At 51.4% G+C, this 14515-nt stretch overlaps 1 protein-coding gene across 1 annotated transcript in view; it reads right to left on the bottom strand.

The window, feature by feature from the left end:
• Nucleotides 1-2840: 2840 nt before the first annotated feature.
• IMMT (inner membrane mitochondrial protein) overlaps nucleotides 2841-14515 on the bottom strand; it is a 48095-nt gene continuing 36420 nt past the window's right edge. The window contains exons 10-15 of the mRNA XM_027860453.1: nucleotides 13257-13386; nucleotides 7279-7293; nucleotides 6393-6616; nucleotides 5588-5719; nucleotides 4062-4191; nucleotides 2841-3766 (exon numbers count right to left, since the gene is read on the bottom strand). Coding sequence (XP_027716254.1) covers nucleotides 3159-3766; nucleotides 4062-4191; nucleotides 5588-5719; nucleotides 6393-6616; nucleotides 7279-7293; nucleotides 13257-13386 — 1239 coding nt within the window. The 3' untranslated portion in view covers nucleotides 2841-3158. The remainder of the gene's footprint in view (nucleotides 3767-4061; nucleotides 4192-5587; nucleotides 5720-6392; nucleotides 6617-7278; nucleotides 7294-13256; nucleotides 13387-14515) is intronic.

A 14515-nucleotide genomic window follows, 5' to 3' on the forward strand; every position in this document is an offset into this window, starting at 1 on the left:
CCAGAGTCTGGCTCAGATACCTCACTGGCACCCAGCCAAAGGGAACTTGAATGCATTCAGTCCTTAAAAGGACTTATCCAAGATGAAGGACCGAGTGCTATTACAGCCCTAGGATGGTGGAAAGGGGCTTTTCCTCTGCATTCCTCACATCCTAGCATGATACCCAGTGCAGATTCTTGGAGCAAAGGGACCTCAGAGCCAACTAGCCTGATACCCTTCTACAGATGAGGAAACCGAGGCCTGGAGAGTCCAGAGTCACACAGGTAATAAGTGGCAATGGGTGGATTCAAACCCAAGTTCCCCATTCCCAAATTAGCATTTTTTGCTGTGCCTTTTAGATCATAGGCTAACCTCTCATTTTACAGACAAAAAAAAATGGGCTGAGAGAAATTAAATCACTTGGAAACCTCACGTGGTGAGAGTTAACAGCAGGTCTCAAAGCAGCTCTTTACCATAGTGAGGTGAAGCCTTCAAGCCCCGTGAATTCATGTGCATGGTGACTCCCGTTCAGAGGGCTTTCTTCACAAGCTCATGGTGAGATGGGTAGAGCGAATATGATGATCTCTGATGAACCAATGAAGAAGCTGAGACTTGGAGTGATCCAGGGTCACACAGCTGAGAAGAGCTCGAGGCAGGCTTTGAGCCTGGGGTTGTGGCTGCTGGGAATCCTGGTCAGTTCTCTCTCCCCTCCACCATGCTCTCATCTGAGCGCCTGTGCTTCTTAAATTCCCCAAGTGTCACTGCCCTCTTCCCCTTCCTATGTCCACACAGCAGGACAACAAATAGGTAAGTGAATGCCTCTCTGGCCGGGACCGTGAGGGATGGGACAGCACCACACCCAGGATGCTCAAATGTAAGGCATGAGTCCAGGGTGAGGGTCATCCTCAACATTAAGAACATGGGTTGAAAAGGAATGGAGGGGTACGAGGAGAACGATAAACACCCCAGGTGGAACAGGTGAGGCTGAGGGCAAGATGGCTAGACACAGGAGCAGGGAGAGACTCCGCTAGAGTAGGCCAGAAAAGCAGTGCAGAAACTGATAGCCACCCTTCAGAACAAAGCTTCTGTAGGCCCCGTGAGTGGGGAGATGAGGTGCTATTCCTGGGTCACCCAAGCTCTGCCACCCATTCCAAGATGTCCCGTCCTCCCCTCCTACAAGAGGACAATACAACTATTAGCTGAAGTTTAAAGGACCCAAACTGTATAAAGATACCTCCGGCTCCTTCCTCTTTGGGTAACAACCCAGCTTCTAACCCACCAACGCCCAAGGAAGCGGGGCTGTCCACGCAAGACACTAAGAGAGGTGAGGGCCATGCTGCCAGGTCAGCCTTACCTCTGCCCCATGGAGAGCAGCGTAAGGAGGGGATATTTGCCATTGGTTGTGAAATAAGGCTGAACCTGGTTTTATAAAACCATCCACAGGCAAGTGTCAGCTTCTGCCCTCCCAGGAAGATCAGATGGAGCACCAGATGGGCTGCCGGGCAGATGTCAGAAATTCCAACCCTCCCCCTACAGAAAGGTTAGCCAACTTTGCCAAGCAGTGTCCAGTTTCCAATTCAGACCATTTCATTCGAAATGCAGCACTGTTTCCACGTGAAGTCATGTGAGTAATCATTTTAAAACCAAGACTATCAAAGAACTAGTGTTTTCAACCATTATTTTTACTCTGACTGGGAGATCAGACAGGATATGAGTAGTTACAAATTAATTTTTGAAAGGTGAACTGTATCAGCTGGGGATTGCCTATACCCCAGGAGGGTTCAGGGCCTATGTCAAAGACCCAGGAGCAGACACTGAATTCGACAAATATTTCCTAAGCACGGACTAGGTGCTAGTGAAAACAAAACGGTCCCTGCTTCCATTCTGCTGAAGACAGGCTGTCCCAAGTCAGAATGAAGCAGTAGAAGCCTAGGGACCTGAAGCAGGGAGGAAAGGAATTTCTTCCTTCAGGCCGAGGAGTAGGGGATGAGCTAAAGGCAATGCAACGCAGGCAGGCAGGGACGCCTCAGTGCTCTCCGTAATCCCGAGCCAGCGACAGGGGCAGCTGGTCCCGAGTCTTCCCCTCCTGGGGCATGGGCCCAGAGGTGTGCCAGCCAAGCACATCCGGCCGAGGGGAGGGGTGAGGGGGCTTGTTCCTTCCTCCCAGGGCCATGCCCCCCTTTTACTGAGAGGCGGCAGTCACTTCACGAGTTGGATTTTAGCAGGCATACGATGGTACGAGGAAGCAGCCCGGTGACCCATCACAAGGTGCTCCCCGGAGGACCAGGCGCTCTTTGAGAAAGGGACATAAAGTGGAGCTAGAACTCAAGCTGGTCAGCATGACGTGTTTTCCTGTTCAAAGTCATACCCCGATACAAGCCAATGTGAATCTGGGGACGGGGACAGGACCGGGACCAGCAACGATCAGAGCCTGTTCTGAGACTTAGAATCTCGGGGAGCTGCGCAGGGACCGTCAGGAGCCCAGGCTGGCTGCCTCTCTTTTTCATGTAAAATAGAAATTTAGATTTTCTCAGCCACCCTGAACACCAGAACAGGGGAGCCCTGGGTAAGGAACACGAGGGCTCCTGGGATAAAATACGCCTGAGAAAGCAAATCCTAATTGTGGAATAATGAACTGTTTTACGAGTCCTCATAAGCCCAGTGCTTAACCTCTCACAAAACGCAGTTTCCAACCACGGGAAGCTGAGGACCCCATCCCAGCAAGGGGCAGACACTGCCTGTGAGACCCGCCCTCCCCCAGTGACAACACAACTTCACCGTGTCTCCCCCTCTGCACCCCCAGTTCTCCCACCAGATGAAAGCCAGGAAGGGCCTTTTTGGCAAGTGACATAAGTGACTCGGACGTTTTCATCATGTTTTATTCAGTTTGCTCCAAGTGGCCAAATCAACAGTGGTCGGGATCACAAACGTTATCTTGATTGGATCGAAAGCCCCATCAGTAAAAGCCGAAAACGTCCAATATTACACAAGGTGTGAAAAGTGCCTGGAGTTGGCTGACATGATAGTAATTGGAAACAGGGAGCTCGCAGCAGGTGGCCGGCGACGGGGACAGGTGGCTGCCCTCAGCCCCGTCCCCAGGAGCCTCACTGCAAACCTTCCAAAAGAGACGACTGCGTACGTACAGAGAGCGCGACGAACAGTGCCCAGACCTCGCGCCCTCACTGCTGCACCTGGGTGGTTCCGATGCCGACGGCGCTGGCGTACGCGGTCAAGATGTCCACGACCTGCTTCGTCTCCAGGGTCACGCGAGCTTCGTTCAGCCAGTCCTGGGCCACTCGGCGCGACTCCCCTTTCAGCTGGTTGACGAACTTGGCGGCCAGCTCTAGGTCGCCATGCTCGATGCTGTACGAGGCGTAGGACAGCAGCATGAACGTGTTCAGGTCTTCTGGGACGAGCTTGGCCGGGGGCTTGAGCTGCTGAGGTTGGAAGATGAGAAGGGACTGCAAGTAGGAGAGGAAGTACTGGTACAAGCTGTTCCGGGTCTCGTCGATCATGGCCACCCTCCGCGCCAGCTTCTGGATGCGCTGGAAGCGGGCTCGCAGGGCGTCCTCGCTGTAGATGCCGCGGGTCAGGGATTCGGCAGGGATGGCCGCGGTCAGGACTTGGGCAAACTCATCCGGGCAGTGGAGGCGGATGGCCTCCACCGCCGTGCCCAACGGGATCGTGGGGCCGTCCGCCGAGGCCGTCTTCAGGCTGTACTTCAAGGCCTCAACCGAAAGCCAGAGCTGGTGGGCCTTGCGGGCCTCCTCCTCGGCTAACACGTGACCTGCGGGGGAAAGGAGGAGAAGCCTCGTCAGCGAGGGAAGGGCTGGGGAGAGACGCCTGCCCTCCGCACCCACTGCAAAAGCCGGGTCACACACTTACAGGCTCTTTGGTCCAAGCCCTTCCTGCTACGGGGGAGGCACCCGGCCCAAGGGCACAAAGGAAAGGGGCGACCCCAAAGCCAGCATTCCTTCTCTGGCCCCTGCCCTCTCCCCCCACGCCCCAGATCCCTGTGCCCAGGACGCTGGCAGCGAGCCTGCAGCCCGAGCCGGGCCCGTGGGGACGGCCGCGCCGCTCACTCTGGACGGCCTGCTCGATCCCTCGGAGCCGGGCGTAAGCTGTGTTTATGTCCAGGGTGAAGTTGTCCACTTGCTCCTGACTCAGGCGTTTGAACTGCAGCTCCTGCTCTGCGAGCTTCTCGGACATGCCCTGAAACGATCACACAAGACCCCAACACGAGGGTGTCAGCGCACACGGTCCCTCCCCCAAGCCCCGGTGGCGGGCCAGGCAGGAGGCCGTGCTCAAGGATGCCACGTCCCCGAGGCCAGCAGCAACGCCGGCAGCTCGAAGGATGACAAACTGAGGGACCGGCCCTGCAGGCAGCGGGAGCTACGAGTCAGGAAGAAAAGGCAAACCTGTCCAGAAAAGTAACACCTAGAACGTATTTCAGGAGGTGGGGATTCTGAACGTGCTGCTGACTGGGGGCAGCACCCGTGACTCTGAGACAGGGTGGCCTGGCAGGGAAGCCCCGGCACCCGCCCCTCAGTAGCGTCTTCTCCACCACCTTATATCCTGGCCGCCCCCGCCCTGCCCCCCCAGTGGGGTTTACAGAGCATCTGAAGATAAGAGATAAGAACAGTACTATGCAGCATTTCTCAGGAGCTTTCAGGTCTGGCATCCCCAAGGCCGAGAGCAGCCACATGGAGTGAGAGGCAAGATCTGAACTCAGGCCTTCTGATGCCAAGCCCGAGCCTTCTACGTGCCCTTGAGCTGCGCAGGGAAAGGGAAGAGGTGTGGACTTTGGCTCACGCCTCACTGAGCAGGAGAAGTCCCCACCACACAAGGAAAATAAGAAGAGCATTGACAGGAGCCCCCCACCCACCCACCAAAGCCCCGAGCAGTCATGCGGAGACTGAAGAGTCCAGAACAAGCATGGCGCCGAATCCGTCGGTCACAGGGTTGAGTGAGTGACATTCCGGCCAAAGGAGAGCGACGTGGGCAGAGCTGGAGTGATGGCGGGCAGGGGTGAGGAGACAATGGGTCAAGGGACCACCTGCTAAGGACTGGCCACTGAAGTCCAAAGTAAGACCAAGCAGTGGGAGTCACAGGGAAGGAGACTTTGGCTGAGGTGCCTCAGGAGGGGCCGAGTTCTCTTGGCGCTGGGGGTCTCCAGCAGAGCCTCAAGGGTGGGCTTGCTGTTCTACTAAAGAAATAGCCCCAGACTTGCATTACCAGAAGCGCTTTCAAAAGGGAGCATCAGCCTCTTTAAGCGACAGCACACTGAAAATAAACCAGCCAGGGGCAGCTAGGTGGCGCAGTGGATAAAGCTCCGGTCTTGGAGTCAGGAGGATCTGAGTTCAAATCTGGCCTCAGACACATGACACTTACTAGCTGTGTGACCATGGGCAAGTCACTTAATCCCGACTGCCTCACCAAAAAAAAAAAGAAAAGAAAAGAAAAAAGAAACCAGCCAATCTCTGACTGCCTTCCCCCAGAACATCCCAAGCCTCATCTCTCCCAGCGCACACCCACACCGGCCAGAGAAATTATAAATGAGCCCACTGACCATCAAAGGAAGCATGGCAGCCCTCCCCAGGGACATCACCTGCTCGTATTCATATTTGAGCTCTTGCTCCTGGATCCGAAGAACATCTCTCAGGTGGTCGGTGTGGGCAGCGGCCTGTCGCCGCAGCTGGGTCCTCATCTCCGTTTCCATCATATCTCGGACGTCTTCAACCTGTAAAATCAAGCCCAACAGTGAGGGTGACCACTGTATCACCAATCTTCTAGGAAAAAGGATCCTATAATGAGCCACTACCTTTCCAATCATAGGACAGATTGGGCCAACCAACACTCTTGATCAGAGAGAAGTAATTACAAAGGACCGGATTTGGATGTGGCACAGAGCAGGTCCTAGCTCTCCAAACACAAAAACCTGAAAGCAAAGGCAAACCCCCCAGCCACCATTAGGCTGTGATTTGTCTCCCGACACTGTGCAGGTGCCTAAACTTATGGATGAGCTGTGATCCAAAAGTCTAACCCTTTAAGTAACAAGTGCATTAAGAGATTGCTTTAAGGTTTCCAAAGAGTGTTTCAGTTACCTCATTTGGTCCTCCCAACGACCCTGGGATGGATGGAGGGGTACTATTATTATCCCTATTTTACAGATGAGGAAACTGAGACAAAGGTTATGTGTCTTGCCCAAAGTCACACATCCAGTGTCGGAGGTGATTCATTCCCTGGCCACCAATCAAAGCCCTTCCTAAGTCTAATGTTCATAAAGTTCACAGAGCTTTGGTATTATCCATTTCCAGAGACAAATAATGAGCCCAGAACCATTTCTAAGCTAGCTGTGTGTGTGTATCTCTAGATATCTACATGTCTACATACACACCCCCGGGGCCTCGTACCCTTCTGTCCTGCTCCAGCTGTATCTCACTCCTGTGATGCTCTAACGCTTTGGCCACAGCCAACTCAAACGTCTTCTCATCCTCCAGCTTCCGCTTTTCCAGGGCGGCCTCAATGTGCTGCTGTTCTCGGACCTTCTGCTCCGCCAGCTCTCTGTTTAGCTGGTCGATACGGCGATGGGCATGTGCGATGAGGGAGTTGAGATCGTCGGTGGACAGCTGCTCAGCTAACAGGGAAAATTTTAAATGACCAATGGAAGATGAGCTTCATAACAAACAGTGATGGGTTTGCTAGCCCCTAAGGGAAGGTGAACAAGTTCATATGCAAGAAAGGGGGCTAGAGGGTGGCTTCAACTCATCAGGTTGCAGCTAATGGTACCTCATCAGTGCCACAAGGGTCTGGGTCTGGGGTCCCTCCCTGCTCTAGAGGGATAAGCCTGTGGTGCTTATTGGACGGGAATTCCAGCCCATCCACTTTGGGCGGCTTTCTGGCTCATTCTCCAAGAGCTCATGTTACAATTCCCAGATACAAAGGTTTACATAATGGCAGTTGCCTTCTTATATCCTTTCATCAACACTGTTGATTAAAACCCACAAGTCCAGCCAAAAGCCTTCCCTTCCCTCTTTCCACAGCCTTGAAGAAAACCCAAATGTCTCCCCCAGTAAACACATCAATGAACTTTGCTGTCACCTGGATGACTCTGGATATCTGAAGAGCAGGCTTATCATGTGGCCTTCATGAATTTCCAGAACATCCGAGTGAGACTGAGAACCAAGGTCAGCCCTAAGTACAAAGTGAGTTTTTCCGAAGGCCCAAACTATCTCTGAAAAGGTAATTTAAGTCTTCAAACTAAGGTCTTTAAAGATTCCAAAATACTGAATTACTCACCTAAATCCGAGATCTCTGCAAAAGAAAGGAAAATTTTGAAAAATTAATGCATGTTCATTTCAACAAATTAACTATCGAATGTATGTGAAAGGGAAAAGGAAGTGCCCCGATGGATTCTGCACATTCTAAAACAATTCAGATATTTAAAAAATATCTTTTTAAAACATTTACATCATTAAGGTTAGTTCTAGATCAATTTTTTTAGTTACTGCGGAAATTATCTTTGTTAAAAGTTTACCTTTTGGACAGAGTTGTTTTATATATGAAATAACAGAAAAACTGCTGTTTTTGTCAAAAAGATATTGAGCTCTATAGGGACGTTACCATAAAAATGAGGATTCTCCACTAGAGTTCTCTCATTTTGTTCCCTTACTCAAGAAATGGGATTTGTAAAGAGCAAAGTCCTCCCAAGCTCACCAAGAACACCTCACTTTTACCATAATTCTGGCTTCCTCACTGTTACTGTAAAATAGAATCAACTGCATTTCAATTCGGCAACCATTTACTAAGTGTCTACCACTTGTAGAAAGCACACAAAGTGAGGTACATACAAAGAGAAAACCCAAACAGGGTGTGCCTCTGAGGAGTCGCCTTACTACTAATTATCAATAGCTAGCATGCATGTACATTAGTGTTGTAAGGTTTGCAAAGTGCCTTATAGTCATTTTTCTGTCATGTCCAACTCATATCAACCCCATTTTGGGTTTTCTTGACAGAGATACTGAAGTGGTTTACCATTTCCTTCTGCAGATCATTTTACAGATGAGGAAACTGAGGCAAACAGGGTGAAATGACTTGTCCAGGGTCACATAGCTAATATGTGTCTGAGGCCAGATCTGAACCCAGCAACACTCATCTTCCTCACTCTAAGTCCAGCACTCTATCCATTGCACCACCTAGCTGCCCTTATATATTTTATCTCATCTGATACAACAATTCCATGAGAGGTAGTTGCTGTTATAATCCCCATTTTACAAACAAGGAGACTGAAGCGGGGAGATTCCGTGACAGCTGAAGGTCACATAGCTATTAAGTGAGGCAGAATTTTAACTCGGGTCTTCCTGGCTCCATCCATCAGGCCAGCTCCTCTTTCTTATGTTACTTTTCCTTGATTTTCCTCAACAAGTTTTACTGACCCCTATTATGTGCAAGCAGTGAGTATTAATTAAGACAAAGTGCCTTCCCTCAATTATTATTTCATGAGACTGAGAACAATACTATCACGATTAAGGCAACTGTTTTAAAAGGTACAAATGATTCTTCAAGGGCAGAACAAATGCTTTGCCTGAATTTGCTGGAGTTGTCAATCTCCCCCAGTAAACGGAAGCCTCCGTTGGTCACACAACTGAACAGCAAACAGCCTCACCCCATTCACCTTCACTGAATGCCCTGAAGAAAGTAGGCTCTCAAACCCAAGATCTCCACTCAGAAGGCCTGATTTGTCCCAGGCACCACATACAATTTCTGATATTTAAGAAAGGGATTTTTTTTCTACTGTAGGGACATGAAGGCAGCCCATGCCTCCTGCCCTCTCTAGATTTCAGTTGAGACCTTTCTCGAGGATCACTGTCCTTCTTTTCCTTTCCTGATGTCACTGGCCCAGTCCGATCACCACATCAGACTTGGTGCGCTCCCTAGGCAGACTTGGGGATGCCATCTGTCCACTCTGCGCCACGGACAGATTCACATTCCTAAAATGGCCCTGAGGTTGCTGGTTCTTCTGCTTAATGCCTTTCATGGAGTCCCATCACCTACAGAAACCAAGCCCCCAAAACGTGCCTTCACTGAGCGTTGAAAAGATGCTGAGTAGTTGTGATCTGGGGTGGGACAGAGAAAGAAATGAAGATGCGGTGCACACCACGTTTGTGATGTCGCTGGGAAAACTAATTGAGTGCTCTTGGAGGGTCCTCTACACTCTCATGACAACTTCAGCAGCACCCAGGGGTTAGCTATTGCTTCTATGGGAATGACTCCACACCTCTAGATGCACCCCATTCTCTCCCCTGGCTCCAGTCCCACATCACCAACTCCCCACTGGACATTTCAAAACGGATGGCCTGGACAAACCCTGAACTCCTCTAACGTCCAAAACAGAGCTCACTGTCTTTTCTCCTAAACCTTCCCAATTTCTGTCAGCAGTAATGTCGTCCTTCCAGGCTCCCAGATTCTTACCAGAGGCCTTCAGCTCACATATAGCATCAGTTGCCAAATCTTGCCGTTTCTGCCTTAAGAACATCTCCCATCTCTCCCTTTCCGGTCACTCCGCAATCTGGTCAAACTGGCTCGGCTCTCTGCAGCTCACACCAGCCCCTCTAGCTCCTACCCTTGTGCCGGGCTGCCCTCCCCCTAATCTTCCCTTAGAGTGCCTTCTCTTCCTTCTGCAGGAGGCCCCTGCAGACCCCCCAGCTGCTAGCTACCCCCACACCTGAACTTACTGAGGCACTTATTAACTCTGCCCTTAGACTGCCTCCACTGTTCCATGCACTTGCATCTCCCCCAGCAGAGAAGGGCCCGCCTCAATCTCTGCAGGTCACGCACAGGGCCTTCGACCCAGGGGGTGCTCACAAAGTATGTGCTGATTGATGAGTGCAGACAATACACCTTCACCTGGGCCTCGAAGAATGGATACTAAGGAAAGGAGATCCAGATTCTGTAGCGTCCCATTTCAGACCCTCCATCACCCGGCTCCCCCTTGCCAAGCAAAGACTAACTTGCCACCACTCATCAGTATGAACCCCCAGAATGAACTCAGCAAGCGAGAGAAACACTAGAAAGTCCCTGGTCCCCTCCCTCCTTCTCTAGACTCATCCACTTTCAGGCCTGAGACCAGGCCCTCCCCACAGCCTTCCTGAGGCCTTCTGGTCCCTGCCAGGCCACAACGATCTTCTCTCCCAACAGCCGCTTCTATTTATCAGTGTCAACAGTGTCATCTGTGGCCCACAAATGGGGATAGAAGGGGAAATGTTTTCCTGAGACAGGGGTCAAAGGTGAGAGAAGGAAGTGAGGGATGCTTATGTATCTATGAGCAGAACTGCAGGGGCCTCTGCCAGCAACGCAAGGGAAGGAGAGATGGTGTACTGGGGCAGGCACCGCCCCGCCTCCCCCACCCCTAGAGGGAGACGCACCACGGGCTCACTGCCCAGGGGAGCCCTCATACCAGGCTTCTAGACTCACAAAAGCTCTAGTGGGGGAGAAGGGGCCATTAATTAATTATTCAATGGGAGGGCCTTATCTTCCCAAGAAGACAGAATCCCAGAATTTCAGAGCAGGGAGAAACCTCAGGAATTCCCCACTACAGTACACCTGAGAATGGTCATCCTGACTCTGCCAGAAGACTCTGGATGGGGAGAAACCCACTACCCCATGGGAGGCTGCCCATCCTACTGCTGAACAGCTCTCATTGAAAATAAGCATCCTGGAGGCAGGGAGAGCATCTTTTAGATGCTTTTCTATCACACTCCAATGAGCTGATTCTACACTCTTTCCTACACAGCTAAATTCTAGAAGGATGAATTCGAGTCAAATAGATCAGAGAAGAACAAAGAATATGGTGAGTCAGAAATATCCAGCTGATTCCCTACTGCACAAGACAGGGAACCAGGAAGGGGCCCTGAATGAATGCATGAGCACAAGCAACAGAAAAAGAACAGATCAGCCCTTGCTCTTCAGGGGTTCACTTTTAATTGGGAGAAACAGCACATGCGAGAGGCATGAGCTGGAAAGACCCCATGGTCCTCAGGGCCAGCGTCAAAGCACGTGGCAATGCATCTCCTTCCATGCCATTCCCACTAGTAACTAATGTCAGGTATGTTTCTGAGGGTGAGCTAGGTGGAAGTGCCAGGGAGGACTTTCTCCTCCAGCAGGCTGGACCAAGTCCTGGTCAAAGCTTCATAATGGTACATGAAAGTGATCCACACCCAAGTCGAGCCAATGGGGAAGGCATGAGGGAACGTTAACGACCACAGATGTCTATGCCTACTCTACAACCCAAACACAATTGTTTTCGACGTCATCAGTGGGAGGATTAGCAGAGAATAAGCAGGCTTTTCTCCAAGTACCATTTATTTACCATTTCACAATTGACTAAAAGAAATAGTCGATTTAAGATCAAGATTTAAGACGAGGAGGAAAAATCATCGAATCAGTAGAGCACGCCCCCCTCTCAATATGGTGTCTCCCCTATCTCTATATCAAACTAACTCCAAATTCCTTAAAAGCCCTGGTCATTAAATGACCATCTGTGATCTGTGATCACAAACCTCCGGGGAGGAGGCACAGCACAAAGGGATGAGGCCCCATGGCTGAGGTCCTGCAGAAGCCTACAGATGACGTGGTGGTGACCACATTCAACCCTGGGGCCTCCTGGAAAGGAGTCTGGCCTGCCCACCCACACCAGAAAGACCAAGCAGAGGAACAATGTGGGTGTGAGCTTACGTATCAGGAGGCACACTGGGACCTACCACATACATGGACAAGAAGCAGGGTCCAGAGCTGAAGAGGAGCAAGGGAGGGCGGGCTGGAATGCCTTCAGGAAACAAGGAAGCTCTCTGAAGCCTCTCAAGCTTCCCGTGAAAGCAAAGACCCACTGTATCTCAGACTTTTACTGGGACCTCTTCCTTCTCCATCCCCTACACCTCCCTCTGTACTACCTTTCTCCCCCACACAGAGCCCCCCCCTTAAGGAATATTTTTAAAAGAAACAAAAACATAGGGGCAGCTAGGTGGTGCAGTGGATAGAGCTCCAGCCCTGGAGTCAGGAGGACCTGTGTTCAAATCCAGCCTCAGGCACTTGACGTTTACTAGCTGTATGACCCTAGGCAAGTCACTTAACCCCACTGCCGAGCCAAAATAATAATAATAATAATAATAGAGCAGTTTTGGGACAGCTAGATGACACAGTGGATAGAGCAGCAGCCCTGTGTCAGGAATGAGTTCAAATCTGGCCTCAGACCAAACACTTGACATTTACTAGCTGGTGTGATCCTGGGCAAGTCACTTAACCCCAATTGCCTCACCAAAAAGCAAAAAAAAACAAGTGCTGCTACAAGACAATTTGGGCACAGGTCTAGTGCTCTGAGCCCAGAGTTTGGCCTCCTCCCTCTCTAATCAGTCTGCTCCCCCCTGACCTCCTGCTGAGGCAGGTGTCTGGCCACCCTCCTCCAACCCAAGCCATGGGATGCCGTGGCCACTGTGCAAAATGCAAATTCCTCCCTCCGCCTGTCACACAAGGTCCTTCATCATCTGGCTCCCAAACTCAGCTCTTTCTCCTCAGCCCCTCCCTGGGCTCCACGCACCAGTCCAAACCTCACGGCTCCTCAACTCCACGTTCCATCTCCTATTCCTACCCTCTCAGGCTGGACCCCTCAAGAACCCCAATCCTCCCTCAAGATGCTGCCTCTGATGTGAAGACTCCCATGTGCCTCTGGGCTTCGGCACTCTTTCTCCTCTGAATTAATGCCTGTTTACTTATCTGTGTACATGGGTATGGGCAAAGGGCACCCGCAGACCAAAAGTGCTCGGAGGGCAGAGAAGGCCATTTCATTCTGGTCTCGGCATGCCTTCACACCTTGCACACAGAAGGTACCTAACAAATGTTCACCGGGATAGCTTCCGGCATATGCGTTGTCCCCGCATCCTCTCCCAGTCCAAGGTTGCTTCGTTGAGGCCTCGTGGGCGGCTCCACACGCCCTGGTCTGGGCCTTCCCTAGGTCAAGCTCTTCAGTCAGACCTGTCTAGTCACCCTGATGACCCCAGGCCTAGCACACCGAATCCCATGACCTCGGCTGCCCAATAAAGTGGCATCTGGTAACAGCAGGTCACTTCTTGCACCCAATTCCTCATAAGATCTTGACAACTGCCGGAAGCATCAGGGCTGAATCTGGTATTTAAGCAACGGGAGGACCAGACCCCAAAGCACCCAGATTTAATACCATTACAACGAACTCTGAGAAAATCTCCCAGTTTGCTGGTCATACTTACTGAGCCCCTTCCAACCAGGAAGCACCTCTGGGGTGATGCTGTTCAATTCCCTTTGAAACTCGTCCCGGGCTTGGGCCACCAGCTCGTGGTACTGAGCGACGACTTTGGCTTCAGACTGCGCTGCCTGGACCTGAACAAACGCAAGCGTCTCATGTGTAAGAAGAGCAAAGAGAAACGCCAAACATCAAACACGCAGGCGTTCCACAGGGACATTAACCCACAGGAGAGAGATCAATCACGGGCTGATCAAGCACGCCCCACGCAGCCGGTCCCGGGGGAGACGCCGACACCTAACTCCAGGGAGGCAATCGCTACTCATGAGGGGCTTCTGGGAGAGCCAGGGCCGAGGAGGATGCACAGACACAGAACGAATGCCAACAGACAAAGGAGTCAAATGCAAGGCAGTCTGGAAGGGACTGGGAGAGGCTTCATGGAGGAGAGCGATCTGAAGGAAGCCAGGCATTCTAGGAGGACTCGATCCACGGGCATTTATTAAACGCTTACTGTGTACCTACCAAGCACTGTGCAAAATGCTAGGGACACAAGAAAGTGAAAGAAGGGTTGGCAGACCACAGAGTGCAAAAATAGGCATAACATAGACTATGAGATGGGGTACGGGTGAGGGACGGGGGTGGAAAGGGCTTTAACAAAGGAGCCTACATTGAATTCTAGAAATCCCAGGAGTTTATTGAGTGGGGAAGGCACATGGCCCAATATAAACCTAAGGAAAATGGCAGCAGTGTGAAGGGTAGACCAAAGTGAAACAGGAAACCCAAGTGGGAGGCTACTACAAGAACTTAGCTGAGAGGTGATGAGGACCTGAACTCAGGAAGTAGCCGTGGGACTGGAGACAAGGCGTTGGGCTGGAGAGACGTGGTAGAGGCAGAAATGGCGAGATCTGACGACCAACCTCTGAGGCAAGAGTCAGGAGAACACCCAAATGGCAAACCTGGCGAAACCAACAGAAAGAAGGCAGAAAGAAGGAAGAGTGGGTCTGGGGAGAAAGAAGATGAGTTCGGTTTGAGACATCTCCAGAACATCCATTGTGAAAAGTCCAACAGGCAACTGGTGGTGCTGGATCACCAGGGAAGAGACCAGGGGCTGGGCATGCAGACCTGGCCATTACTGGCACAGAGATATCTGATCACTGAAGCCAGAGGAGAAGCTGATGTGATCGAGAGAGAAATCATAGAAAGAAGGTCCTCGGACAGAGCCTTGGAGCATCCCCACCACCAGGAGGCACGATGTGGGTGACGAAG

This window comes from Vombatus ursinus, unplaced genomic scaffold (genome assembly GCF_900497805.2).
Source record: "Vombatus ursinus unplaced genomic scaffold, bare-nosed wombat genome assembly UNPS02014181.1, whole genome shotgun sequence".
Taxonomy (NCBI): Eukaryota; Metazoa; Chordata; class Mammalia; order Diprotodontia; family Vombatidae; genus Vombatus; species Vombatus ursinus.